This window comes from Bipolaris sorokiniana, assembly GCF_000338995.1.
Source record: "Bipolaris sorokiniana ND90Pr unplaced genomic scaffold COCSAscaffold_13, whole genome shotgun sequence".
NCBI classification, from domain to species: domain Eukaryota; kingdom Fungi; phylum Ascomycota; class Dothideomycetes; order Pleosporales; family Pleosporaceae; genus Bipolaris; species Bipolaris sorokiniana.
In genome coordinates, this window is record NW_006911907.1 from 858,826 (window position 1) to 884,020 (window position 25,195).

A 25,195-nucleotide genomic window follows, 5' to 3' on the forward strand; every position below is an offset into this window, starting at 1 on the left:
GGGCGGACGGCTATGTTGCACTTGTTAGCCTGGACGTGTTGACCATGTGTTGCCTGCCGCAAAAAGTAAAGCCTACAGCGGCGGGCGTGGTGAGGGTGTCGTCACTGTGGTGTCCGTGTATGTGTGCATTGGTTACTCTACAACCTGCACACACTGGCCGCCCGCCATTCCGAGGGTGCCAGTGTTGGGAATGGCATCATTGACGCCAGACACGTCCTGGATGCCCAACACGACGAATACTGGGTCATATTGGAATGGCACTGGGACCCGGATACATCAGTAGGTGTGGTGAGATGCAATGGCGGCGGGCATGGCCGTCACCAGCGAGGCGGCGAGGTGAAGGGTAGGCGAGTGTGGGGTACTACTTGATCTCTATGTATGGCTGTACGCCGGATACGGTGCTGCCACAGAAGGGCAGCCTGGTGAGCCCACCCACCAAAACGGAGCAATTGAGTTTGCGTGACTGCAACTGGAAACGTGGGCTAGAGTGCAACAATGACAGCAGATCGTCTGTAAGACAAAGAAAGACACTTGCAAACCCTCGGCCTCCTCTGCTTGTCCTGCTGCTGCTGCTCCGCCAAACTCGAGTCAAACGTGGCCCTGGTGTGTCTCTGTGCCTCTGCTGCTACGTGCCAAGCCCGCTTCGCTCTTCTTGCACGCCCGACTGAACGTCTGGTTATCACACCCGCACCCAAAACCTTACAATCCCATCGCCCCCTCCCGCCCCCTCCCGCCCCCTCCCTCTCCCTCCAGCCGCCACGCGCTGCTCATGGAAAACCTCCTTCGATGAGCCAGCAACACCCCTGGGGCGCCCCGAGACAATCCCAAAGCACACGCCTCGCTCCCATCTCCACGGCCTTTGCCCACGACCACCACCTCCACCAGCACCAGCACCAGCAGCGCAATCCCAGCACCCCTTCGCCCAACCCCTCGCGCCACGCCCAATCGCCCGCCACTGCACACTTCCCCTCGCTGCCGCCCGCCTCGTCGTCGACATCGTCGCCCTTCTCGCCCGCAGGACAGCAGCTCCCCGCCAGCCAGCTGCTGTCCTCCCGTGGGTCCAGGACCATAGCGCCCCAAGCTGCATCGCACCTGGCTTCCTCCGCCGCAGCCGCTACTCAGGGCGCCAGTGCACAGTCAAACAGCGGCGGAGGAGCCTCCAAGCTTGTCCGCGCCTCGCCCTCACTCTCAGTCTCGAGCACCACCGGCTCCCCCAGCACCTCGGCCCACTCGTCTGCCGCATCGTCCCAGAACCTCTCCCGCATCGTCATCGCACAGATATTTCTTCTGCTTAGCCAATTCGGGCCAGTCAAGGACGACAAGGACCGCGCCAAGTGGGACACGCAAACCGAACAGATCAGGAAGGTTCGTCGCCCATCCCTTCCGCGTCCCATCCCCGCCCTGCCTTACTGACGCGCCCCCAGCTCGTCGACACAAACGGCATGGAGGTCTTTACCAAGTACTTCCGCCGTGTGCTGCAGAACAATGCAGCCACCATCTTTGGCTCCGGCGCACGCAATGCCGACCCCAATGGCAGCTACCAGATCCTGCTCACCGAAGTGCACAAGATACGGAAGGAGCCCGAGCAGGCTGACAAGATCGCAGAGTCCATCAGCACCAGCGAGGGTGATCTGTTCCGTGACTTTGATCTCGCCACATTCATATCTCATTTCAAACTAGACTCAGTCGCAAAGACTATGCTGGCGCTCGCCTGCAGGAAGACAGATCTGCGGCCCAAAGGTACGCGTCCCCCTCCCTCTGCTCGCTGACTATAGCCACTAACACTTCTCAGCCGACGCGGTTCTATCTACCATAGGCGATGACTTACTCATGGCCATTGCGCAGCCGACCCAGCCAGACGACATGACTCATGAATACCTCGCCGCACTCGTCGAACGCCTCCTCCAGGACCCGCCACCAGGCTGGGATGAAGAGAAGAAGATGAGCCTCGCTTACGCTGTCCAGATGCGATATCAGCAGACACACCAACAGATACCAGGCATCGTCGAATCAAAGTTGATACTCGTCGAGCTCACTGACGGGGCGCGTAACCCTCTTGTCAAACTAGTCAAGCAGGCAGGGCCTCAAGGCACGGCTACGGTCGAGGCATGCAAAGAAGTGCTTGCATTGGCCGAGACACGCGACATTAGCTACCAGCAAGTTGCTGCCGTTCTGCTCTACCTTGCCCTTTCGACCGGATACAATGCGAAGAATTTTGTAGCCGCGTTACGTGAGCACCGGACAGGACAACGAATAGACTGGCAAGACGTAGTGCTTGCCTTTGACCGAGATCACCTTCGCATCGAGCGACATCAATTCCTGGCCATCTACAACGCATTGCTTCCCGTAGCCCAAGAGAATGAAAAGTTCGACATACAGGCACTGTGGGGAGGTCAATGGCAGCATGACTTGACGCAGCTGTATTTCGTAGTGGCTTTCCTGTCATCCACAAAACAGGAGCTGGACGTAACCCAGATCCCCAGGCTCCGCACGTCGTACTCAATGAAGACATTTGAAGGAGCTTCAGAGGATGCAAGAGCCTTTGCCGAGGAGGCTGTCAGACATCCATTTGTTTCGCTGGACGCAACGGCAGCTCTTTTCAACATGATCTTCCAGACCTCAGAGACGTACCATACGGCTCAGCTGATGGGCATACCTGACTTGGTGATCAACCCCCACACAGCAGAGTTCCTTGTAGCGGCAGCGGCAGTCCCAAAGCCATGGGGCGCATTGCAAGAGCAAGCGTTGAAGCAGCTGTTTGATCCTTATTTTCACAAGAAGCTACCCATCTACAACTTTGTCCTCTACGGCTTGTGGCAACAGGATATCCAATGGCTCGTGGACCGCTTTGTCGACGCATACAACGCCGATTCGATGACTCTCACTCTAATCCTGGAGCATGCCGAGACGAATAACTGGTTGGAGCCACTGATCCGCAGTAACACTGATATTAGCCTGGACTTGGCTGCCCAGGCACATGCACGTGGGAAATTCGAGCTTGAGCCCTGGCTACAGCAGACATTCGACCAAGCTGGGCCACTCTTCCGTCGCATTCTGACCAACTTTCTCAGTGCGCGGGCAGGTGAAGAGATGCAACGCCTCCGAGACGATCATCAACCTCTTAACCTACCACTAGCAGTGAAGACGGTATACCCACTCCTTTGGTTCCTTGCAGAATGTGGTCTACCCGAGCAGGAACTACTTCCCCTGCAGCGAAACTGTATCCAGGCCTATCCTCGCCTGATCAACTATGGCGAGGGCGTGGACGACGTCATTGACGCCAATGGTCAAAATGGCAACGCCCTTCCTGAAGAAGCCGACAAAAAGATGCAAGAGCACTTCAAGAACATGTACAGTGGCGACAGCGATGTTAGAGACATCATCTCCGCTCTGAAGAAGTACAAAGAATCCCGCGATCCTGCGGACCAGGACCTGTTTGCCTGCATGATTCATGGCTTGTTCGACGAGTACAACTGTTTCGGAGAGTACCCACTCGAAGCATTGGCGACGACTGCTGTGCTTTTTGGCGGTATCATCAACTTCAATCTTCTGTCCCGGATCGCACTTCAAGTTGGGTTAGCAATGGTTCTAGAAGCTGTCCAAGAGTTCCGTCCTGAAGACAGTATGTATAAATTCGGTCTTCAGGCTCTCATTCACTTCTCGAATCGACTCTCTGAATGGCCCAACTACTGCGACCAACTTCTTATCGTACCTGGGCTTCAAGGCACTGAAATTTATGCTAAAGCTGAAGAAGTAGTAGGTCAGCAAGTCGGTGAAGTCAATGGCGAGGGCCATAATGGTATGGGCATGGCCAACGGTAACGGCGTCGATGAGAATATCCACCAAGAGCCAGCCGTGCCCAAGTTCAGCTGTCTGTATGTCGACCCGCCACTGCGCCCAGAACTATACGAGGACCCAGATGAAGATGTTCAGGACAAGGTCTTGTTTGTACTGAACAACGTGTCCGAGCGCAATCTGCGTGACAAGATTAACGACCTGACTGAAGCTGTTGAGGAGAGACATCATCAATGGTTCGCCAACTACCTCGTTGAGGAGCGCGCAAAGATGCAACCCAACTTCCAGCAATTGTATCTCGACATGCTTGACCTGTTCAATGACAAGATGCTCTGGGCCGAGGTTCTTCGAGAGACATACGCCAGTGTTGTTCGCATGCTGAACACCGACTCTACCTTGGGATCTACCGAACGTGGCCACCTGAAGAACCTGGGTTCGTGGCTCGGATCCCTGACCATAGCCCGCGACCAGCCAATCAAATTCCGCAACATTTCATTCAAGGACCTGTTGCACGAGGGTTACGATTCAGACCGCCTCCTATTGGTGATTCCGTTTACCTGCAAAGTATTGGTACAAGCCGCGAAGTCGACAATTTTTAAGCCTCCCAATCCATGGTTGATGGAGATGCTGGGTGTGCTCATGGAGCTATATCACTTTGCTGACCTGAAGCTCAACCAGAAGTTCGAGATTGAAGTTCTCTGCAAGGGCTTGGAGCTTGACCACAAGGACATAGAGCCAACTAACAGCATCCGAGGACGGCCGCCAGTTGATGAAGAGTTCCTTGGGTCCATAGTGACAGACGGCATGGAAGCCTTCGGCGACCTTTCTATCATGAGCCTCAATCGCGGCGCACGTGGACCTAATGAACGCTTCTCTTCAGCAGCAATGACGGCCGCTCTGCCCGATTTCACCAACCAGCTTCAATACCCGCCTTCTGGAAATAGTGCGGTTCCGCCAGCGACGCTCAAGAAGATTTTCCTTACTGCAGTCAATCAGGCTATACAGGAAATCATTGCTCCCGTAGTTGAACGCTCCGTTACTATTGCCGCAATCTCGACATCGCAGCTGATCAACAAAGACTTTGCCATGGAGCCTGATGAGGAGAAGCTTCGCAATGCAGCACATACTGTTGTCAAAGCTCTTTCCGGTTCTTTGGCTCTTGTCACCTGCAAAGAGCCCCTCCGTATGAGTATCCAGAACAACATCCGCCTTACAGCTAGGGATCTTCCCGATCAGGGACTGCCAGAGGGACATATCATCATGTTTGTCAACGACAACCTTGACCTGGTCTGCAACACCGTTGAGCAAGCAGCTGAAATGTCATCTCTCGCTGAAATTGACATGCAAATCGAAGAAGCCGTCCGTATACGTCGCATGTTCCGTAGCTCTCGTCCAAATGAGCCCTTCAAGGATGCAAACATCAGTCCATGGGCATTCTACATTCCGGAGCCATACAGACAGATGCCTGGCGGTTTGAACAGGGAGCAGTTGGCCATCTATGAAGATTTTGGCAGGCAGTCGCGAGGCGCGCCGCACGTTAACAACACCTCTCAAGATGGCGGTCGACAACTCCCAGATGTCCTCCAAGACCAATTTGCGGCGGTGCCAAACCTCCCAACCCCAGGTGCTGCACCAGCTGAGCCACGACAGCCGGCCCAGCAACAACCTAGGCTACAGAGTCTTCAAGCACCCCATGCAGCGCTGACTCAGCAACAGCCTAACGGCTACATGGACGCTCCTGGCCTTGAGCGAGGCCAGCGTGGTGTAGAGGACCTCCTCATCGAGTTGACCCGCGTCATCAAAGAGGCACCAGAGGAGCGTATAACAGACCTCCAACCTGGTAGCAGCAGTGTCCACCAAGTCTTCGACCAGCTCATCTCAAGCATCGAGTTCGCCGGTCCTAACAAAGAGACATGGGCCTTCCGTATCGCTGGACAAGTCACAAACCACCTCTTCTCTGACTCCTTGAGTCGCTTGGAGGTCGAAGTCATGGCTCATCTATTGAGTCATCTGTGCCAACTGTCCGTCCAGACATCACGACAAGTGCTGATGTGGTTGGCCACTCTTCACGACGACGACCGTATTTTCAAGGCTACCGTCATGGTGGCCCTTATGGAAGTCAATCTCATGGATATGCACCGCTTGAACACAACAATTGCCAAGGCCATTCAAGAACGGCGTGTCGCTGCAGTAGAGATGCTGTCAAGCCTGATAGAAGAACTCTTGCTCAATGAGCACCCTAGTGCTTTCCGTGCCGACTTTGCCATGTCCATCGACGCTCTCACTACTTGGCTAGCAGAAGACTCTGGCTTTGAGCTTGGAAAGCGTGTCATTGCCAACTTGCAAGCGTCGCCCAATGAGCAGTCACTGACACCACCAGCATCTAGCCACAAAGATCAGCTCGACTACGTCTTTGACGAGTGGGTGCATCTTCAGATGGAAAACATGCCAAAGAAAACTGTTGGTGCTTTCATCTACCAGCTCCACCAACAGAAGGTGCTGGAGACTCAGGAATCTTCAGTCGCATTTCTTCGCACTTGCATCGATGCGTCTGTGATTGCATATGAGCAGGAACACTCATCCCCATATGGAAGTGGTAACGAAGACATTGCGACGGTCAAGGTCGATGCTCTTGGTCGACTCATCGTCGACCTTCTTATCTATCAAGGTGAACAAGAGGGTGCCACCAAGAAGAGCAAAGCGAGGTACTTGGATCAGATGCTCGTCGTCGTAGTGCTCGTCCTTTGTAACCACCACAGCACCCGAGAAGATGCTTTCAACCAGAAGGTGTTCTTCCGCCTATTTTCGACGATCCTGTTCCACCTGAACGATGCAGTGAAGGAAGAGTCGTTGGCAGAACAAAAGGCAGACATTTTCCTTGCGGTTGCCAAAGCTCTTTTGATCGTTCAGCCCTCCAACATTCAACGCTTTGCCTTCTCATGGCTCGCATTGGTTGCACATCGTATCTTTGTGCCGGCCATGCTGGAGGAGGGTCAAGACGACAAGCGTTGGGATATTTACGCTCAGCTTATCGAGACGCTCTTGATCTTTACTGGAAAGCTGATTAAGCCCACTGGAGAAACTATCATGACCCAGCAGTTCTACCGGGGCGTTCTGCGCGTGTTGTTGGTTATCCACCATGACTTCCCCGAGTTCCTGGTCGAGAACCATTTCAGGTTCTGCAACAGCATTCCAATGCATTGCACACAGCTCCGTAACCTGATTGTCAGCGCATATCCATCTACTATCCTTGAGATGCCAGATCCATTTACTGCAGGGTTAAAGGCAGACCGCCTCGAGCACGATCTTCAAGCCCCAGTCATCCGTGCCGATATCGAGCAGATACTTTCAGACGTAGGCATCAAGAATGCCATTGACAATCTGCTGAAGGGCTCTGAACTGAAGGACCAGGACGTCGACACAGTCACCTGCGCGGTGTATTACGCAGAGCCCAAGCCTGCAGGATTTGAGCTTGTCCCAACAACAGCCAATCCAGCGCTGGTACACGCGATCATATTGTATATTGGCATATCGACTCTTGGTACAGGATCAGCCACAGTGCCAATCTTTGACGCAGAGAGCCCAGCTACCAAGCTCATTGAAAGGCTGGCCAAGGACTTCCACCCTGAGGCCAGGTTCCACTTTATCAGCGCCATCGCGAACCAATTGCGCTTTCCAAACACGCATACTCACTTCTACAGCTATGCGCTACTGCACCTCTTCGGACCCCCAAGCGAGGACTCGCTGGCATCAGAGATTCAAGAGACTATCACTCGTGTATTGTTGGAGCGCCTGTTGGTTCACCGCCCGCACCCATGGGGTCTCATCATTACGCTGCTGGAAATGTTAAAGAACCGCACATATGCATTCTGGGAGCTGCCGTTCGTGAAGGCGGCGCCTGAAGTACGTAGGCTCCTTACAAATTGTCTATTGAATCATACTAACTCGTTGTCCCTTTCAGGTTGAACGCCTTCTGAACGCTCTCTTCACGCATGCTCAACAGAGCCCACGCCCAATAGCTTAGTCGGCTGGTGGCCGAATCTCGATATTCACACCAAGAGTGCATTTAAGAGGCACCAATAATCTTCCGCCACTGCATTTACCAGCGCACTCTGGTCATAGGCAATATGTGGACCTTAGTCAGGGCCGGTCTTCCTTTTCTTCTCCTCATAATACCTTTCCTACCTAGTCATTGGCATTTCTCGGCTGCTTACGGGATCACAACTCCATCGGGCTGGCTGGCAAACAGTGGGTAATGACGATCCCGTGGAAATGGGCACGGATATAATGACGAACTGGAAAAGGCGATGTTCGGGATTTCCGCTATCATTTTCTGTCTGGGTCATGGTACAAAAAAAGCACGGAGTTCTTCGGGGTCGAGTTGGGTGTTTCTATTCGTCACGGAGATGCTTTACTAGTCATGTCTTCTGCACATTCTTGTAGAATAGCATTTGTTCGGCGAACCTTTCAACGGGGGGGGATGTTCTTGGTGAAGGCGAAAATACGCATACCCGTCCAGTGCATCAAGTGTAGGATATTATCATGAACGGTGTTTCTACTTTTCCTTTATCAAGTTTTTGATAATGAATGTGATACATATTAATGGAGAGACTCACAAAATTGCGGCTCATCGTTTCGTAGTTCTGTCCTACGCGAGAGGTACGCTAAAAGATACGAGTGCTCTTGCTCTCGTCAACCTTCATCTCACTAAAACTCCAGTGCTGGAACAGAGAGCATTAGCAACGACGCAGAGAACATGATAGTTGCAGCACTCTTAAAAGACAAGGTAATCGAAGCAGTGTTTATAGCTTCCAAGCAAAAATAAAATCTTTGATAATTATGAATACCGAGCAGAAGCCTACCCCATATTCTTCTTGACAACTGCTAATGTGTTTCAGGCCTGTTGGCTTCAACTATCCTTTATAGCCACCGCAAGCGATAAATCCCTTTCCTTTTCATAACGCCATAGTGAATCCATTCCAATCATCGAACGCCTTTTTCTTTTTTGCCCCATCCGAACCGTTCCGCCCTCCCTGGCTAATCCCCACCGCCACCCTCTCTCTCTCTAGTCTGTGTTCCTTGCATAGTATCTCGGCCTAGGTGCTTTTCGTGGCCTCGGTACCTGGATAGGCGAGTTCTCCTCCCGCTCTATCCGCAGCATCTCGCGCACCTTGCCGTCGAATGTGACGATGATTTGAAACGGGACCTGTGGCTCGCCGGACGAGGACGAGCTAAAGTACGAACTTGTGGTCGAGGAGGCGGGCGAGACGGGTGTGTCGGGTGTGCTAGGCGTCGAGCATCTGGACGAGTTGGATTGCGAAGTATCAGGAAGTGTGTCCATTTTGGGTGGTGTATGATGATCGTAGTCCTTATCTGCGGGTGCGGGCCGGCGATTATTATGCGGGGAGTGTGGATAGAACACGAGCAAAGTTCGGTAGCGACTGTGGTGGTAGGACTTGTGAAAGGTATGTGTTCGACTTTCTCTTTTGGTTGACGATTCAAGGAGGATCAGGCGGAGGTATGTGTGTATATTTGGTGGGAAGGGGGGTGTTCAGCTAGGGTTCAGTTTAGTGTCTGCGTACGGTCGGCGTGATTCGGAAGTACGTATCACGGGGTACGTTTACCCTAGAAACGGCGCTTGTTAGGGATGGTGCTTACCAGAATCCAGAACACTGAGCGTGTACGCCAGCCAAGTCGGAACCAAGGCTACGTATACGTCTGAAATTGACAATTTACTCACCAGCAGCGTTACGTACCTCTATATCATAAACTTAAGAAGCAAGTATAGTCACCCTACACCCAGTGTCGCGAAAAGGTAGGCCGTATAGTCTTTTTTTGATCGAAGCTTCTGGTGTTTCTTGAAGCACCCCAAAAAACAAGTAAAGTATTGGAGGCTTTTGCTACAGGGCACGACATGATCATGGCGGCCCTGCCCCTTTCCCATTTAATAGAAAATCTACACCCTTGGCTGATTCAAGAGATCTCTCCTCCGCTCGCCCAGTTCCCTGGAGTGCAAGCACCGCGTCAGCTAGATCTCGCATCGTCATCTCGGAAGACCCCCACTAGGTGGAGACGGCATTGGTGGTCAGGCCAGCCGCGGCCTTCCGCTGCGCCACACAAGGGCGCGTTGGCCTAGCTCGCGCGCTCATAGGCCTAAGGTATTTACCATTAGCTATACGATACTATATTTAATAGTAAAAGAACTAACAGAGGGTGTAGCATATGTGTCATAGAATAGCAGACGTGGTGTTGCGAGAAGAATATCTTTGCTGTGTTTGGAGTTGGGGCTTGTGCTGTGTGTACATGAGCACAACAATGCAAGTATGGAAATGGATATGGTCAGCAAGATTCGTTGCCACTTTGGGACTTGTGCAGAAGGGGGATGGGGGTTGCATGGATGTTTGAGCAAAGCGGAGCGAAAGATGAACCCTCCGAACACCCTCGCGCACCGCCCCCTGTACATTTGAGGGATGAAACAAGACTCGGTGTTCTCTGGCCAGCATATGGGCTCTGGTTGGTTTCTGGTTTATTCGGTTGATATGAAAGGAGGCCGAAACGGCAACTCCTTAGAGTAGAGTACTACGGCATTGCCATGGGGATTTGCTGGGTCACATGACAATTCCGGATACTTAGGCGGCCTCTTGTGCGTTTATTGTCCTGATCCTCTCATCACCCTAAGACCCTTTGCATTACACCTAGGCATTGCAATGCCACTCCATTCCCCTCAGGCTGCAAAGATTTGTACTCTTGCTAATATGAGCCTCCTTCAGATTGCTCGCTGGCTGGTTGCCTGAGGGCTGAATTTGGCCGACTGGCTCAGTCGTGGTCAGGCAAGCTGTCAAGCCTCACAAGGCGCAGTCGAATCTCACCGCCACTAGACTGCTCATCGTGTCTTTCGCCTTAGTTACTTCGTACAAACATCACTTGCCAGAATGTTCGCCTTGAGATCGTATTCACAGCCATGTGCTGGTGGCCTCGTATGCACTGTATACTCTGCTTTGCACCGCTAAGGCTGCCCTGCATGCAGACCCACCATTCACATCACCGAGCATCCGTTTCAACCGAACTTGCGGCTTTCAAGATGACGCCGATACTACCAGATTGTATCGCATTTGAGGCAACCATGGCAGAATATCAAAAGCAGCCAAGCTGGTTGAAAGCAGGCTTGGCTTGGCCGGCTATTCGTCTCAGTTGGAGTCGAGTCGATGACGTTAAACAACGCTATGCACGACGTTGGTAGGATCATGGCAATGAAGGGCTGTGTGGTTAAGTATGGAAGGGGGCGGTACTTGTTCAAGAGCCTTAGGTTTCCAGGACTTGCCATGGATTCTTATCATAGCTGATTGAGCACTCGAGTATCGCGCATTCTCTCTTGTGTCCACTGAAACCGAGAACTGAATCTACAAACTACAGATATCACAAGATATCGACAGCCGTTCAGGCAAAGGTCCAAAGATGGAAAGACGGAGTATGCAAGAGCAGCAGCATCATGAAGGTACGTACCGCCCATCGTATGCACGGAATCTCGATCTCTGACTCCATCCAGCAAGACAGTCTATGAGTGACATCGCAGGAGGTCTTAGTCAACACCTTGGGCACCGCACATCTTTTACTCGAAAGCGCGCAGAGTCGCACCAGTCTCAAACAGTAGCCTTACCACGAGTACTGTCGCCATCGGAAATCGAGCAATTGCCCCAGCAAGCCTTAATCTCTGCATACCTACGATCTTCGTATCATGGGGACAACGCAGATCGCCCAGAGAGACTTTCCTCAGCTGGATCCTACTACACAGCTTCGTCATCGCACTACACATCGCAAGGCGAAGTGAGGAGAATAAGCGGGAACTTCAACGCACCAACGGAGATTGAGGTGGAGCGGCAGAGGAGCCACTCCAAACGGTCACGGGGTATGGGAAAGCTCAGGGATGCGTTCAAGGGTCTGGTGCGGGCGTAGGCTCAGTTCGTTGAGGTCGGTACTGGTACCTGCTTCCCTTATGCACACCATGTCATCTTAAAGTCGTCGTCATGGCGCACACGACCTCACGTCACGCTATGCGTTTCGTCAACGCCGGTGGACTTGTTCTCTTAGATACCCAACATTTGCCCTTGATCTGCTTGTTTCAGCTTACGATCCACATGCTCAGCTTTTTCAGGTCTTGAGGGTGCGACACGGCTCGGGTGAGCGTGATGAGTGACATCATCGGCCCCGTTCATCACAAACGCCACACCTCCCTCGCTTCCCATACGCCTCTCCGCAACCGACCATGCATCCCAGCGTCACCTCGCCAACAACCCCATAACTTGTTACCCGCTCCGTTATTGCGTGCAGCCACCGCGGAGCCCGAGCCTTGTCTTCCGCCGAGACAATCAAGAGGCATTCCAGTCGCTGCACCGGTCATCTCCTTGATTGGCCACCCATCATTGCCCCTTCTGGACCTTGACAGACCAAGGGTGGCTGGCTTTTACCGCACTGCAATGACGTCGAGGGGTGTGGTATGACTTGCAGGCTTGTCCTGCGTCTGTGCCATCCATATCGTAATTGTTGGGATGGGAATGTAGGCAGCCGCTTTGAGTCTTCGATGTGCATCATCGCATATGGGTCTGGATCCTACACTTATATGCGAGGCTGGCGAGCAGGCTGCTTATTTCTTCAAATCCCCCCTTACTTGCTGATTTTGACTCCCTATTCACCACTCAGTCCACCAAGTCAGACCTCGTTGCCCCCCTAATAAAAGAAACATGGACCACTATCCCACCGTCAGTGTCAACGAACGCGAAACTCCTACTTCGAGAATATCATCACGCCACGACTCTGTCTCCTCTGTTGGCAAGACCTCAACTAGGAGTAAACGTTCCTCAACCATGCAAACAACAAGCTCCGCTGAGCGCCAGTCCTACTCATATCACTCCTTCCCGTCTCCATCGACACACTCGCCAGTCTCCAACTCATCCCGGTCCAACTCCAGCACCTCCAACCACTCAAACTTTCAGCGCATCGAGGAGGAGTATGCGCGGTATACAAATGCGTCGCCCCCATACAGCGAAAAGCAGTATGAGGGAAAGACCGATGAGGAGAAGTCTAGCATGCGAATGAAGGATTATACCAAAGAGCTCTCGAGGATAATGACACGACAACTGGTTAGGGGGCTAAAGATTAGTGAGAGGGAGAAGGGAAAGAGGGAGGGGAAGACGAACTAATGATGGTATCTGACAGAGGTGGGTGGTGTGGAGGATGTTACTTTCAACATGGGCTAGACCTGGTATGGTTTTGTATGACTAGTGACGTGTATGATGAGCGATGGCGTTTCTTTGTGTTTACGCAGCAACTTGGAATCAAATGAGCCGAGTTATTTCTTTCCTATTGTCTTAATGTTGTTCGAAAGCTATGAGCTTGGTGTTTGTTACTATACCAATTTGATCTTGGCATATTTCTCAGGAGTATCACTGGGGATGTGTTTTCATCTCAACTTAGTTGCTCTGTGAGCTTTAGTTTCAAGGATACAAAAGCATGGTTTGGTTATCTCTGAGTAGGGAGCGTGTTTATTCATGCTGGCTATACCTGAGACGATAGGTCTCTTTACATTGAAGTATACATCATAAAAGTTCAACGTCAAAAAAGAATTATAACACGCCTGATCCTACGCATGTAGAAAGGATTATAAGAGTTTTGGTGTTCATCAATACAAAGTAGAATGATCGAACCTTGGACTTACTGAGTGCCATCGGAGATAGCCAGCGGATATAACCCTCGACCTCTTCTTTTCTCATGCGATGCAATGACGTAAACTACGACACTTTTCCACGCTGCCATAACCATGAATAATCACTTTACCATAGGTGAAAGGTACATTCATTCCAACTGTTTACAAGCACCGTCGCTCATTACAGCACCGCAACGCCATCCCACCCGGCATCAGCCCAACTGACCATGAAATCACCAAATCCACACAACCCCAAGCGCAACGAAACCTTCCATCCCGCACACATACCCATAAACCCCAATGCAACACTCCACCCAGTACCAAGCCACATAACCGGCCCCCTCCCCTTCCTAAACCCCACAAAAGCACACTACCACCTCCCCTCCCACCCAAATATCCGCTTCAAATGGACCTCGCGCAACGACCGCAAAGGCCGACACGCCATCTCGGTAAACCAAACCCACGCCTCCGTCACTACAGGGAGCACCACTCCGCGCCCCACCACCTCCCCCCACACCATCTTGTCTAATATCTGGAAAATGGCGACTTACTACCCCATCTGGGACCTGTCTTTCCTCATCGCACATATATTTACGCTCGGCAGCGTGCTCTGGATCCTGAATGCGTTTTTCGTCTTTTTGCCTTTGGTGCAACCGGGGACGGAGTTTGAGGGGGAAGAGTTGTATGGCGGGGGGATAACGGCGTTTGTTGGGGCCACGGTGTTTGAAGCGGGGTCGGTGCTGTTGCTTGTTGAGGCGGTGAATCAAGGGCGGTCGGGGTGTTTTGGGTGGGCTGTTGAACGAGCATTTGAGGGGGATGAGGGCGTGGAGATGAGGGTGGAGAAGGGGGGGTGCTTGCATGCGCATAGGAGAAGGGAGGAGGGTGGGAGTGTGGACAAGGCGGAGAGAAGGAAGTGGGTTTGGTGGCCTGGGAGGGAAGAGTTGCAGAGGCATTATATTCATAGTCTGGGGTTTTTGGCGTCGCTGGCGCAGTTTGTGGGTGCGACGATTTTTTGGGTTGCCGGGTTTACAGCGTTGCCGGGGGTTTATGATAACATGTCGCGGGTTGTTAGGATTGTTTTTTACTGGACGCCGCAGATTGTGGGTGGTTTGGGATTTATCATATCTGGTTTTCTGTTTATGATCGAAACGCAACCTACATGGTGGAAGCCAGCGCCTCGAACGCTCGGCTGGTGGATTGGAGCTTTGAATCTGATCGGTGGCGTGGGATTCACGTTGTGTCCAGCGTTTGGATATGATAGCAGTAATTGGGCGCAGTATCAGGCGTGTCTGAGTACCTTTTGGGGTAGTTGGGCGTTCATGATTGGGAGCACACTGCAGTGGTATGAGAGCCTTGAGAAGTTTCCGGTCGAGGTTGATCGATCGGCGCGGTAATGGAGATTTTGCGTTGGATGTATATGTAAATTGAAGATAATATTGCAGTTCATCATGTATCGTTGCTACTTCGTAATTGGGCTTGTTTGCAGTCCTAGAACGAAATGCTGAATACACAGGAGCTATACGACATCCTCCATGAGTGATAAACGCCCCCCCCCAACCCTTCCCCCCTTTTCATCATTCATAATATATTCCCTCAACTTACGCAACGCTGACTATTCCCGGGCTCATCACGCGCCATGCTTCTTCTTCACTCAACCTCCCAACGCACATACCTTTCCACCCCAACTCCACCCCGTCCTATTCTCCGTTCTCCACATCTATCACTACTCGAATAAGACATTAAACACAGCACCTAGTAATGACACCCGCACACTATTCTATCCCTTAACCGTTCCCACTTGTGGGGTATAATATCTTCGAGTTCCGGCGATATGCTGCGTGGGCAACGCTGCACGCTCTGTTCTTCAAGCTAGCGATATCGAATACGGCACCGCGTCCGCTGATATGTCCCTTCGCACCAGATATTACTACCCCAGCCGTGGAGATATTGTGTTAAAGGGGCTCCGCATAGCTATGTTTCGATGCGCTTCGCCGCAGACTGAACGCAGCGTAATGTCGTTTTTTTCTTCACCTGGGCAGCTCATGGGCTATTTTTTTACGCGGGAAATACGGGGGTAACGCTCATGTTGGGTATACGGCGACGTGGTCGAGTGCTTTTTGAGTGGTTTCGTGAGGTTAGAGCTAGGCTTTTTGAGCATGGGGAGGTGTGATTTAGGAGAGGAGGGTGAGGTCGTTGAGGTTGGTGGAGAGGTATTTGCGTGCGGATGGGTAAGGTGAGAAAGGGGATTTCGAGTTTGAGGGGCCCGAGGAGGGGATGGAGGAGTGTAGTACGGAGATTAGGGGGTTGCGAGTGCGGGTTTGGGGGATGGAGCTCAGGAAGAAGAGGATCAGGAGGAGGGTGTGAAATCAGAGCATATCGAGTACTTGGATGGCGAAGCGGATGATGAGCAATAGTAAAGCGGTCGAGCGTATCCTCTACACACATCTACAACGCATTCAGAATATCGTAAAAGTACGACGAACGTCCAACACTGTAGACTCGCCACTGAACGAACTAACTACAACAACACCACACTTTTCAGCTCAACTCTCCTCCTCACGTTCATAGTGCAAAGACTGGTCTCGACCTCGAAATCAATAACTTGCCACAGTCTGGACCCCTCTTCTACTATGCCACTGTTATTTGACGGACAACGACGGGCAACCCTCGCTCCATCCCCTAGTGCCGCGCCGGCAACACGGCGTATGCAGCTAGGAGTCCTTCGGGTCCCACAAAGGGAAAAAAACGGCCAAGGGCCCGATTTTGGGTCCCGATCATGCGTCGTCTACTATCTTTTGTGGGTGTGTGGATGGGCTCTGGATTGCTAATCTAAGCATAGGTGAAAAGTTTGGAATACGAATTCTCCGATGCATGGGGTGATACTGTGGGATGGAATGGGACGCAAAGTCAAAGTTGCTGGGATGTTTCTTTTTTTCTTTTTTCTTCACTTATTCATGGTCACGCCTACCATTGAGTTTTTTGTGTTTGTCTTTTCTAGCGCCGCGGGGATGAGGAGAATATCAGCCCGCGGAAATACGTAACAGTTGAACTGGAAAAGAGACGTTAGTCGTAGCAACTTGATCCAGACTGGCTCTTTCTTTTCTTGCCTTCTCCACGGAGGCTGAAGGGCTCTTTACTTTTTTCTTTCGGAAAGGTTAGTGAGAGGCTAGTTGTTGGTGGTGCTCAAAGTTGTGGATGGGGACAAAAAGCATGGTGTAGTTTTATTTGCACCAGTAGGGTACTAGTTTGGCTGCTGATGCTGGTAGCGGAGCACGATAACGGCGTTGGCTTTGTGGACCTAGAGTGTAAATCGTACGAGTTCAGAGATTAGAGTGAAGAGAGATATGTGAGAAGTATCAGGATAGACTGGGGAAGCACATTTCGGAAACTCCCGGTCGACACATTCTTCTTTCGCTACAGATGCGAGTCGGCCAAAACCACTCCTTGCCGATTCCATAAGCGCTTTTCTTTGCTGATCCAAGGGACGCGCATCGTTTCTGTACCGTGTTCTCGCTCTTGACCGCATGTCTCGCGAGTTCGGCAAGACTCAGTGTACCTGCAGTATCCCATACTCGGGCACCACCGCACATGTTAGCTGGTGGCCATATTGATGATAACGGCCTTCGGAATAGTAAGTGGCTGTGTAGTAGTGCGCTTAACGCGTTAAGTCGATGAAGCTAGTCAACAACGTGGGCGTAGAGAAGACAGATCGCACCCCGTAGTGTTGCACACTTGGCATGAGCGAACGATGGCCGACGCTTCTTCATGCCCGATGCCCTGTGCTGATGACCGATCATGCAGCCTTGCGTAGGGTACCAGCTTCATGGGTTTTGGGTATCGTTTTCATTGTCCGAGCGAGCAAAAGGCAAACATGGTCGTATTGGTAGGCGCTTGGCCCGGAAAGCGTTTCCTTGTAGGATGTGCAAAGGGAGCACATTTCCAGCTGTCACGCCATTGAAGGCCGTACAGCAGACGATGAAACTGACCGAAAGAGTGATCTACTCAATGGGAAACAAAGTGCATATACGCATACACTTCGGAACGCCCGCCACCTGCCAGTTCCACACTCCTTCTCTTTGGGCGCAGTTCCAAGCATGGAACAATGGGCTGTCGCTTGCTGCTCGTTGCCGATTTACCACATTCCTTTCCCGGCCTATAATTTACGTATGTACTGAAAATGGCCGGTGTCTCTGACACGGAAAGGCGTAAGAGCCAATACCTTCAGTCGTACGTGTGGGGGATGTAGCAAGCTCAAGTGCAGTGGTACACCTACATGGCACAAAGATATGAGTTCTCCTGCAGCCAGCCATATAAGATAATGATTGTACTACCCGAGCAATCGATGATGGCTTTTGTAGAAAGAGAAATCCTTAGCATACGGCGGGGCCGGGCACACGCTGAAAGTTGGCACTACGCTGTGCTAGGTGTGGGGGATTTGTGCCATGACTGATTAACGATGTAATGTTCTCGTAAAATGTTACTCTAACGTGGCTGAGGAGACTGAGCGGCGACTTGAGGCAGGCTGTGTAACCATCATGTGCCATTGCGTGTTTCTTTGTGTAGCAAACAAAATATAAGCCTCTCAACCTAGGCGAAGCATGGTGTTCTACGTACGACTGCGAGCAGGGTAAGGTGTTTGGCATGAGCCGCCCATGAGACATTGCATGGTGCGATTGTTCGGTGCCTGATCCAAAGAATTGCTAGATTTTGTCGAAACATGGTAGAGGACGGGCTTCGACTATGCTCAAGTCAACTTGGTTGCTAGGCACAGTACCACTTGCTCGTAGCACATGCACAGCCCCACCATCATGCACATGTGCTGTCAAAGTGTCAGCCTTGATGAAGGGATAATTCACGGGATGAGGCCGTGCCCCAGATTCAAAAGGAAAGCATAGACACCAAGTATTAGGCTCCAAAGCACAGCACAGATGCTATCTACAAGATCAGTATGCAGACCCGACAAGCCGGGCACGTGTACATACAGACGACGGCTTCCCGTATTACTGTGACACGGGGACGAACAGCCACGAAGCTTACTGCGCAAGGCTCAGTCCTTACTTTTGAGCAAAGGTAGCAATCCCTAGTCAAAAAGAGGGTGTCCGGTGTACGGCCTGCCACGTCCAAGTACACTTGTGAGGATTGACCCGCAAGCAGCCGCGTGACAAGAAGCGAGGCACACGCTGATGGATCTTGCTTTGACCAAAGAAGCAAACCGAGGCGTTTTTTGTGGCTGGACAAGGCAGCCTGAATGCGGACAATGGAAAGTCGGTACGAACAGGCGGCGGCTTCGGAAAAAATCAAGGATATGCAAGCACGGTAAAGGACACATGGTATGTCTAGGCGAGTGGCGATGAATCATGTTAGTCTCCAGCGTTTAACCAAGGATGTGGGGAGCGAGTCTCAACGCCTTCTAGGGTTTGTTTCGTAGACATGGATTCGAAATTACGAGGTGATGGTAGCAGGTGTAGATCTTGAGCCGTTGAAGGGGCCAGGCCATTCCTTCGGATCGTGGCATCGTCGTCTTGGGTGACATTGCTGTTGCTCGGTGAGCGAGCGTCAGAGACAAAAGTGGATGCCTGTAGACGTGTGTGTGTATGTATTCATCCAGCGAATCAATACATGATGCCTTGATCGGGACAATATCTGTGCACCTGATTTCGGCAAATTAGCGATATAAGCTGTAAAAGTCATGGCCGAATTTGCACAGCTGGCTCCATAGGATGGGGAGAAACACAGAGGGTGCATGCGCAGACCTCGACGGTGGCTGCGAGATGATTTGCGATGATGCAAAAGGATGAGATTGAGGCATTTCTTCGTATGGGCTAGTGGCAGAAGGAGCAAGAGGCTGCCTGGTGAATGGACTGGTACACTCAGTTTTCCAGCCGCGCGGCTTGGCACCAGCTATGCCTAGACACTTGCTGCCCATGACAGCCAGGTAGGCTGCACGTCAACCAACGGCGTTGCTGATTTTGCAGACTGGCGACACGTGATAGCATTACTTTTTCTTCGTCATCCGCTCTCGCTTGCATGGATGGGGATTGGCTGCCGCCAAAACAAAACAAAAAGTGATCTAACGGTGGTCCATCGCGATTCCGGTGACGCCCTTCTGCAGGTCAAAGGTACATGTAAGTAGATACACATACATATATCCACATGCGTATGTACATCCATACGGGCGTACATACATTTCTACGCGACACGCTATGTGGCCGAGAAGGACCGACATCCGAGACGACACAAGGCCAACGGAAGCTGAGGGACGTTTGGTGGTTGATTCGGGAACCAGCCAGCCAGCCAGCCAGCCATGGTGGGCAGCTGACCCGGCGTCAAGCATGAGCGAGCAAGATAGAGAGACAAAGAGTCACCTTTTGCAACGAGTGAGGGTTGGTATGACTGAAACCTGCTCACTGTTTGCTGCCTACGTGTCGTTTTCTTCTTTTGCGGGTATTGAGTTGCAACAAGCAGCAGGAATCAGGTGCTTGCGGACGATCATGCAGCTAGAGACTTGCCTTGGTGTGTAGTGTAGTATGTATGTTTATCAGACATGAGTAAAGAGAGTGTGTGTACACTGTTATTGTTGACAAAACGTCTTGACATGGTTCAACATCGCGTGGTCTGAGCGGTGGCCGGTTGGGCGGCTGCTCTCTCCCAACAAACACCTGCTCCAAGGGCAAAAAAATATCAAGAGCCAGGGCGCCAAAGTCAAAAAAACACACAGAGAGAGTCCAGCCCCAACCAAGGAGTCTCGATCCCACAATGTAGTCATCAATCGCCCCACCACCGTCCCCTCAACACCTGCGTCTGATATCCGTTGACAACCATCTGCGATTCATCCCTTTGGATATGTGCGTTAAGCCTGTACAGGCTAAGGGAGCAAGGCAGGGCGCAGCCTTGAGCCAATCAGCTGGGACAAGTCAAGACAGACTACTGCACACTTACATGGTCATCACGCAGAAGGTTATGTATGCACACCTCATGCCGTAGTGGAACCGATGATTTGCTGTTGGCACTAGGCCGCTTGCATCCATGGCCATGGGGGCTTTGCAGATGCATACGGACGACGGCCGGGGCGTGGAGCTTTGATGGTGGAGAGACTAGGGCCATGGTTGGATGCCATTTTGATTTTGCGCACTAGTTCATGTGTGCTTTGGGCCGGATGCAGAATCGTGGTGGGGAGGTTGCAGATTGATGCGTTGTGGCACCTTGACTCGAGTGGGCCGGATACGTGGGCTAGTGTCGTGGAGGCCAGTAATTGACGACTACGACTACGACGACATAGTATAGCTGGACATGGAGAATGATGGATATCAAAAGAGATAAGACACATGGCACAATAAAGACTGTAAAGTGGGAAGAGGTGGCTTGCTCTTGGCTGGTCGCCTGCAACTGTTGCTGCAAGCGCCATTGGGTATGTTTTTTTGTCATTTGAATATTTGCTCAAGGCAAATTGTGCTTGTCCTTCTTTTTGGGACCTACTAACGTACATTGTTGAGCTATTGCTCTGGTATCTTTGATATGAAAAGTTAAATGAACGTGATAGAGCGAGGGCTTCGACGAGCCCAACGCTCAAACAAGGACAACTCCGAGAAATGCCCAAAAAACCCCACTCCCTAATCCTTGCGGCAAAAGCCCATTGAAGTTGCCAAAGAAACAGACTCTATGCCATCAAGGCTGCTTGACAGAGTTAAACATGCTAAGCCATCGCGGCCAGAAAGTTCTAATGTTGAAGACCAGAAATTTGCCCATACTGGTCTAATTTTGTAACGCGGTGGAAAAATAAGAAAAAAGGAAACAATCCACCCCAACACCTAACGAGAAATCAATGGCTATTCATCTCATCGTGACTTTTCGAAAATAGTATAAACACATAGACAAGAAGCATATTCGTAAGCAAAAAAGTCCATGGGGGCGCCATGGAGAAGAAGAGCAGTCTAGTAGACGTGAACCGGGGCCATGATCGAAGGCTGGAAGGAGACGTGCTTGACCAGGTTGGCTGCCTGGATGAAAGGCTGGAACCAGGTGTTGGCAGGAGGTTGGGGGGAAACGTATTGTTGGGGTTGAGGAACGCGCGAAGAAAACTTGGGAAGCTGCGACTGCGAGACGTGGTAGGATGAGTTCGAAGAAGCCGACGAAGCCGACGAGCAAGCAGAGAAGACGGACTCGCCGTCAGAGTTTGAGCTTCCCGAAGAGGTGGACGACTGGAAGGGCGATGGGGCGTAAGCTGAGCCAGGCAGAGGAGCAAACTGGGGAACGGCGGGAGCCTGGTAGTACTGGTTGTAAGCGGGATCCTGAGCGTAGTCGACTGGGCCAAAGGAAGGAGTGGGCATTGGCGATGAGACGGCCGACTTGGTAGCCGTGAATGACGAGCATCGCATGATCATGTCGCGGATCTCGGGAATGGTGGCCCTCTTGGCTGGGTTGAACTCAAACATGCGCCTCAGAACAGCATCGAGCTCGTCAGAGACGGGAAGGATGGTCTTGAGGAACTTGGGGTCCTTCATGAAGGCACGGAAAGTGCTGTCGTCGAATGAGGCGCGCTTCCATGGGTTGCGGCCGCATGTGAGGTTGACAAGCATGACACCAAGGCTCCAGACATCGTTGGGGGCCGATGCGTAGCATGAGTAAGGCTTAGGTGATGATGTCTGGCATTCTGTAACAAAAAAGTTAGCACGTGATTTCGTTGGGTGTTGGCAGTTAGATAATCCTACCTGGAGACATGTAAAAGGTCGAGCCGCAGCCAAAGTCCGATGTGACAGGGTCAGTGGTGGCGAGTCCAAAATCGGCAAGCTTGCAAGTCATTCCTTGGTCAGTGACGAGAACGTTTTCCGGCTTGAGGTCCCGGTGGTAGATTCCAATGGAGTGGCAGTACTCGACGGCATCCAAAACCTGGAGAAAGGCGCGCTTGGCCATGGCATCATTACCAACGTATTTTCCCTGCTCAGTGATGTTTGAGAAGAGGTCGCCTTCTGGGCAGTACTCAATCACCACATAGGTGCAGTCAGGCGCGTCCATGATCTTGACGAGCGAGACGACATTGGGGTGTGCGCTGGCCTGGTGGTGCAGCTGGATCTCACGCTGCTGGAACTTTCTTTGGCGAGGCTCAAGACCAACCTTGTTGAGCGCCTTTACGGCGTAAGGAATGTTGGTCTGGATGTCGACGGCCGTGTAGACGACGCCGTAGGCTCCAACACCAAGGACGCCAGTCAACTGGAGGCGTCCAGCCAGGACTTGGCCTAGGCGGTCTTCCGGTGCGCAGAATCCATTTTGGGAGGGAGAAGCTGGGGGCGTCGGGTACATGTTAATGGTTTGGATGGAAGAGGTGAAGTAGTCCTCGCAGGTCCAATCAAGGCCTCAAGGACAAAGTCAGCGGAGAGTCCGGGAAATGCGGTGGAATGGCCTTGTCCGGAGGGGGAAGAGGCAACGAGAAATCCTGGACGGAGGGCTCCGACGGGAAAGAAGACGCTATTATAAAAGGATATGTGTGTTTTGGTGAGTTAACCGGAAGAGGCAAGTCACGTGACTTGATTGATGGTGGTTGGGCAGGAACCTTTTGGCAAAGAGCAGCAGGAGCGGAAAGGTTTTTGCGAAGGAATGTGATTGTGTGCGAGAGGGTGTGAGAGGGTGTTATGAGTAGTTCAAGGGAGGTGGTTGGTAGGTAGGTAGGTAGGTAGGAGAGGGAGGAGGAATGTTGTTTGTTGTTGTTGTGGAGGAGGTAGTAAGTAGTAGCGGAGGAGGGTGTGTATGTAAAGTGTGAGGCGGGATATGATGTATGTGTATGGGCACGGCTGGGCAGCAGTGATAAAGAGAGGCGAGCTGGGGCGGGCGCGGGCGGCTATTGGCCAGGCGGGTGGCCCCGGTCTTTGGTAAATATAGGGAAGGAGGGGCGCTATGACGACTTGGGATGGGGCGACAGAGCAAGTGCAGGCGGCCATGAGCGATATGCGCCATCGCTCACACTCATCGCTGCCCTCAGACTCACACACCCACACACAGAGTGGCACACAGACGCACACGCAGGCTAACGTCTGGATCCACTGGCGCCTGTCGAGTGGTGGAGCCCACCCTGGAAGCTGGCTGGGGCAGTGGTGGTCCAAGCCGGCGCAGCAGCAGCAGGGGCGTGGGCCGTCTGTGGCCAGTCCAGGCGGGCGCGGTGGAGACTAGGGGGGGGTCCAACAAAGGCCGTCATGCAGCTACCGGGTGGGAGGGTGTGAATCATGGCGGCTGGCCATCGGCTGTGGCCAAGGGCGAATCAGCTGGGCCGTCAGCAGGGCGAGGGTGACACACAGCAGCGGGGGCTCGATGCGACAAGTGCAGCAGCCTCGAGGGGCCCGCCTGCACTCTGCCGTGGCCGTCGTCGACTTGCGCTGCGCTGCTCGTCAGCCCGCAGCGAGGACACCTGTCGCCCTGGTCTTCGTGCACGCTGATTCGCCGCCTCCGCCTATCCATGGCCGCTATGCCCGCCGTCCCAAGCCTCGCTCGATAGTCGTCACGGCCCACCACGCGGGCCCACTCGCCCTCCGAAAACGACCGCGGCGCGCCCCAGGCCCAAAGCACCCAAAGGCTGAGAGATTGGCTCTTGTCTCTAAGAGTGCTAGCGCTGTTTGGGCCCTCGGCGCCCATGTGCCAGAGCCCGGCCAGGCTGACGACGTCGACAAAAGCCGCGAGTGCGAGTGCACGGCCGGCGTTCGATAGTCTGCGCTGGCCCCCCATGACGAATGCACGCCCGTCCAAACGACGATCTCGCAACGCTGCGGCACTGTGGCCTGCATCTCTGACTGTCATGCCGCCCGCAGGTCCTGCCATGCCATGCCATGCCACACCACACCACAAGCCCTTCAGAGCAACCAGGCCCGCTGCGGCCTCCAATCTCATTCTCGCCAGAGCCCTCGCGTTTCGGTTTCGAGTGGGTGGAGTGGCTTCCTCACCACCCTGCCCACACCAACAGGGTCTGTCCCTCAATCTGCTATGCTCCTTCCCTCGATGCTCGCTGCTCGCGCCCTCCGCCCACCATCTCCTAGCTCGCTCCTGCCCTCTGGCTCCGTGGCCACCAACGTGAAAGGCGCCTTCCCTGGGCCCTTGTTGCCGCTGCCCGATCCAGCCCAGCGCCTGCCCTCACTCCCCCTCGCCATTGGCTGCCTGCCATATTGCCCTCTGTGTCAATGACTAACCGAACCGTTCGCTCCTGCTCCTGCCGTGGCGCTACGTCTACCAGAATTTTTCACCCTGTTCCCCCCAGCCAATCCCACCCGCCATCATTTCTGACTTTTGTGCCAATCACCGTCGCCCACCCTGTCCTGTGACCACTGCCCGTCACCGCCCACCACCGTCGCCGCCTTATTGCTGTCCCAGTCACACCGGTCATTCGTCGTCGTCTTGCCAGTCGCAGTCGTGGCGCATTGCGCAATAATACCGGTCGCCAACTCGTCGTGATCCACGGCCACCCACCGGGCCTGTGAATCGTAACAGTACAGCTGGCCTTGCTTCCATGGCTGCTTCCACTCCTACACCCACTGCCTTCCACTCCCTTCCACTCGTACCCGCTTGAATCCTAATAACGCTCTAGCAGCTCCCGTATCCATGTCTGCATACGAACCGTCAGGAGCTGCCATATCCGCCATATTGCAAACCTTGTCTGCAAGCGAGCCACCCGTGCAACCACCTGCAGCTTCCAATTCTTTTTCCTTGCTTTCCGTCCTCATC

At 52.7% G+C, this 25,195-nt stretch overlaps 9 protein-coding genes across 9 annotated transcripts; 6 read left to right on the top strand and 3 right to left on the bottom strand.

Moving 5' to 3' along the window:
• Window positions 1-786: 786 nt before the first annotated feature.
• On the top strand, window positions 787-7,819 carry COCSADRAFT_163454 (uncharacterized protein; the record flags this gene model as incomplete). Its single annotated transcript, XM_007705206.1, has 4 exons — window positions 787-1,365; window positions 1,425-1,740; window positions 1,793-7,698; window positions 7,757-7,819. The coding sequence occupies 4 exons, from the start codon at window positions 787-789 to the stop codon at window positions 7,817-7,819; spliced, it is 6,864 nt and encodes a 2,287-aa protein (XP_007703396.1).
• A 723-nt stretch (window positions 7,820-8,542) lies between these two features.
• COCSADRAFT_39763 (uncharacterized protein) lies at window positions 8,543-9,424 on the bottom strand. The gene has a single exon (XM_007704914.1). The coding sequence runs from the start codon at window positions 9,134-9,136 to the stop codon at window positions 8,861-8,863; it is 276 nt and encodes a 91-aa protein (XP_007703104.1). The 5' UTR covers window positions 9,137-9,424; the 3' UTR covers window positions 8,543-8,860.
• Window positions 9,425-11,143: 1,719 nt separating this feature from the next.
• COCSADRAFT_238910 (uncharacterized protein) lies at window positions 11,144-11,865 on the top strand. The gene is made up of 2 exons (XM_007705207.1): window positions 11,144-11,290; window positions 11,342-11,865. Exons 1-2 carry the CDS (start codon window positions 11,251-11,253, stop codon window positions 11,746-11,748), a joined length of 447 nt encoding a protein of 148 aa, XP_007703397.1. The 5' UTR covers window positions 11,144-11,250; the 3' UTR covers window positions 11,749-11,865.
• On the top strand, window positions 11,866-12,413 carry COCSADRAFT_238911 (uncharacterized protein). Its single transcript, XM_007705208.1, has one exon. The coding sequence runs from the start codon at window positions 11,982-11,984 to the stop codon at window positions 12,291-12,293; it is 312 nt and encodes a 103-aa protein (XP_007703398.1). The 5' UTR covers window positions 11,866-11,981; the 3' UTR covers window positions 12,294-12,413.
• Window positions 12,414-13,457, top strand: COCSADRAFT_238912 (uncharacterized protein). Its single transcript, XM_007705209.1, has one exon. It carries the CDS (start codon window positions 12,534-12,536, stop codon window positions 12,990-12,992), a length of 459 nt encoding a protein of 152 aa, XP_007703399.1. The 5' UTR covers window positions 12,414-12,533; the 3' UTR covers window positions 12,993-13,457.
• An 82-nt stretch (window positions 13,458-13,539) lies between these two features.
• Window positions 13,540-14,909, top strand: COCSADRAFT_39768 (uncharacterized protein). The gene has a single exon (XM_007704915.1). It carries the CDS (start codon window positions 13,723-13,725, stop codon window positions 14,887-14,889), a length of 1,167 nt encoding a protein of 388 aa, XP_007703105.1. The 5' UTR covers window positions 13,540-13,722; the 3' UTR covers window positions 14,890-14,909.
• A 641-nt stretch (window positions 14,910-15,550) lies between these two features.
• COCSADRAFT_174390 (uncharacterized protein) lies at window positions 15,551-15,940 on the bottom strand (the record flags this gene model as incomplete). Its single annotated transcript, XM_007705210.1, has 1 exon — window positions 15,551-15,940. The coding sequence occupies one exon, from the start codon at window positions 15,938-15,940 to the stop codon at window positions 15,551-15,553; it is 390 nt and encodes a 129-aa protein (XP_007703400.1).
• Window positions 15,941-21,203: 5,263 nt separating this feature from the next.
• On the bottom strand, window positions 21,204-22,955 carry COCSADRAFT_239002 (uncharacterized protein). Its single transcript, XM_007705211.1, has 2 exons — window positions 22,204-22,955; window positions 21,204-22,145 (listed from the first exon to the last, which is right to left on the bottom strand). The coding sequence occupies exons 1-2, from the start codon at window positions 22,790-22,792 to the stop codon at window positions 21,427-21,429; spliced, it is 1,308 nt and encodes a 435-aa protein (XP_007703401.1). The 5' UTR covers window positions 22,793-22,955; the 3' UTR covers window positions 21,204-21,426.
• A 1,390-nt stretch (window positions 22,956-24,345) lies between these two features.
• Window positions 24,346-25,091, top strand: COCSADRAFT_39776 (uncharacterized protein). Its single transcript, XM_007704916.1, has one exon. The coding sequence runs from the start codon at window positions 24,461-24,463 to the stop codon at window positions 24,656-24,658; it is 198 nt and encodes a 65-aa protein (XP_007703106.1). The 5' UTR covers window positions 24,346-24,460; the 3' UTR covers window positions 24,659-25,091.
• The last annotated feature ends 104 nt before the right edge of the window (window positions 25,092-25,195 follow it).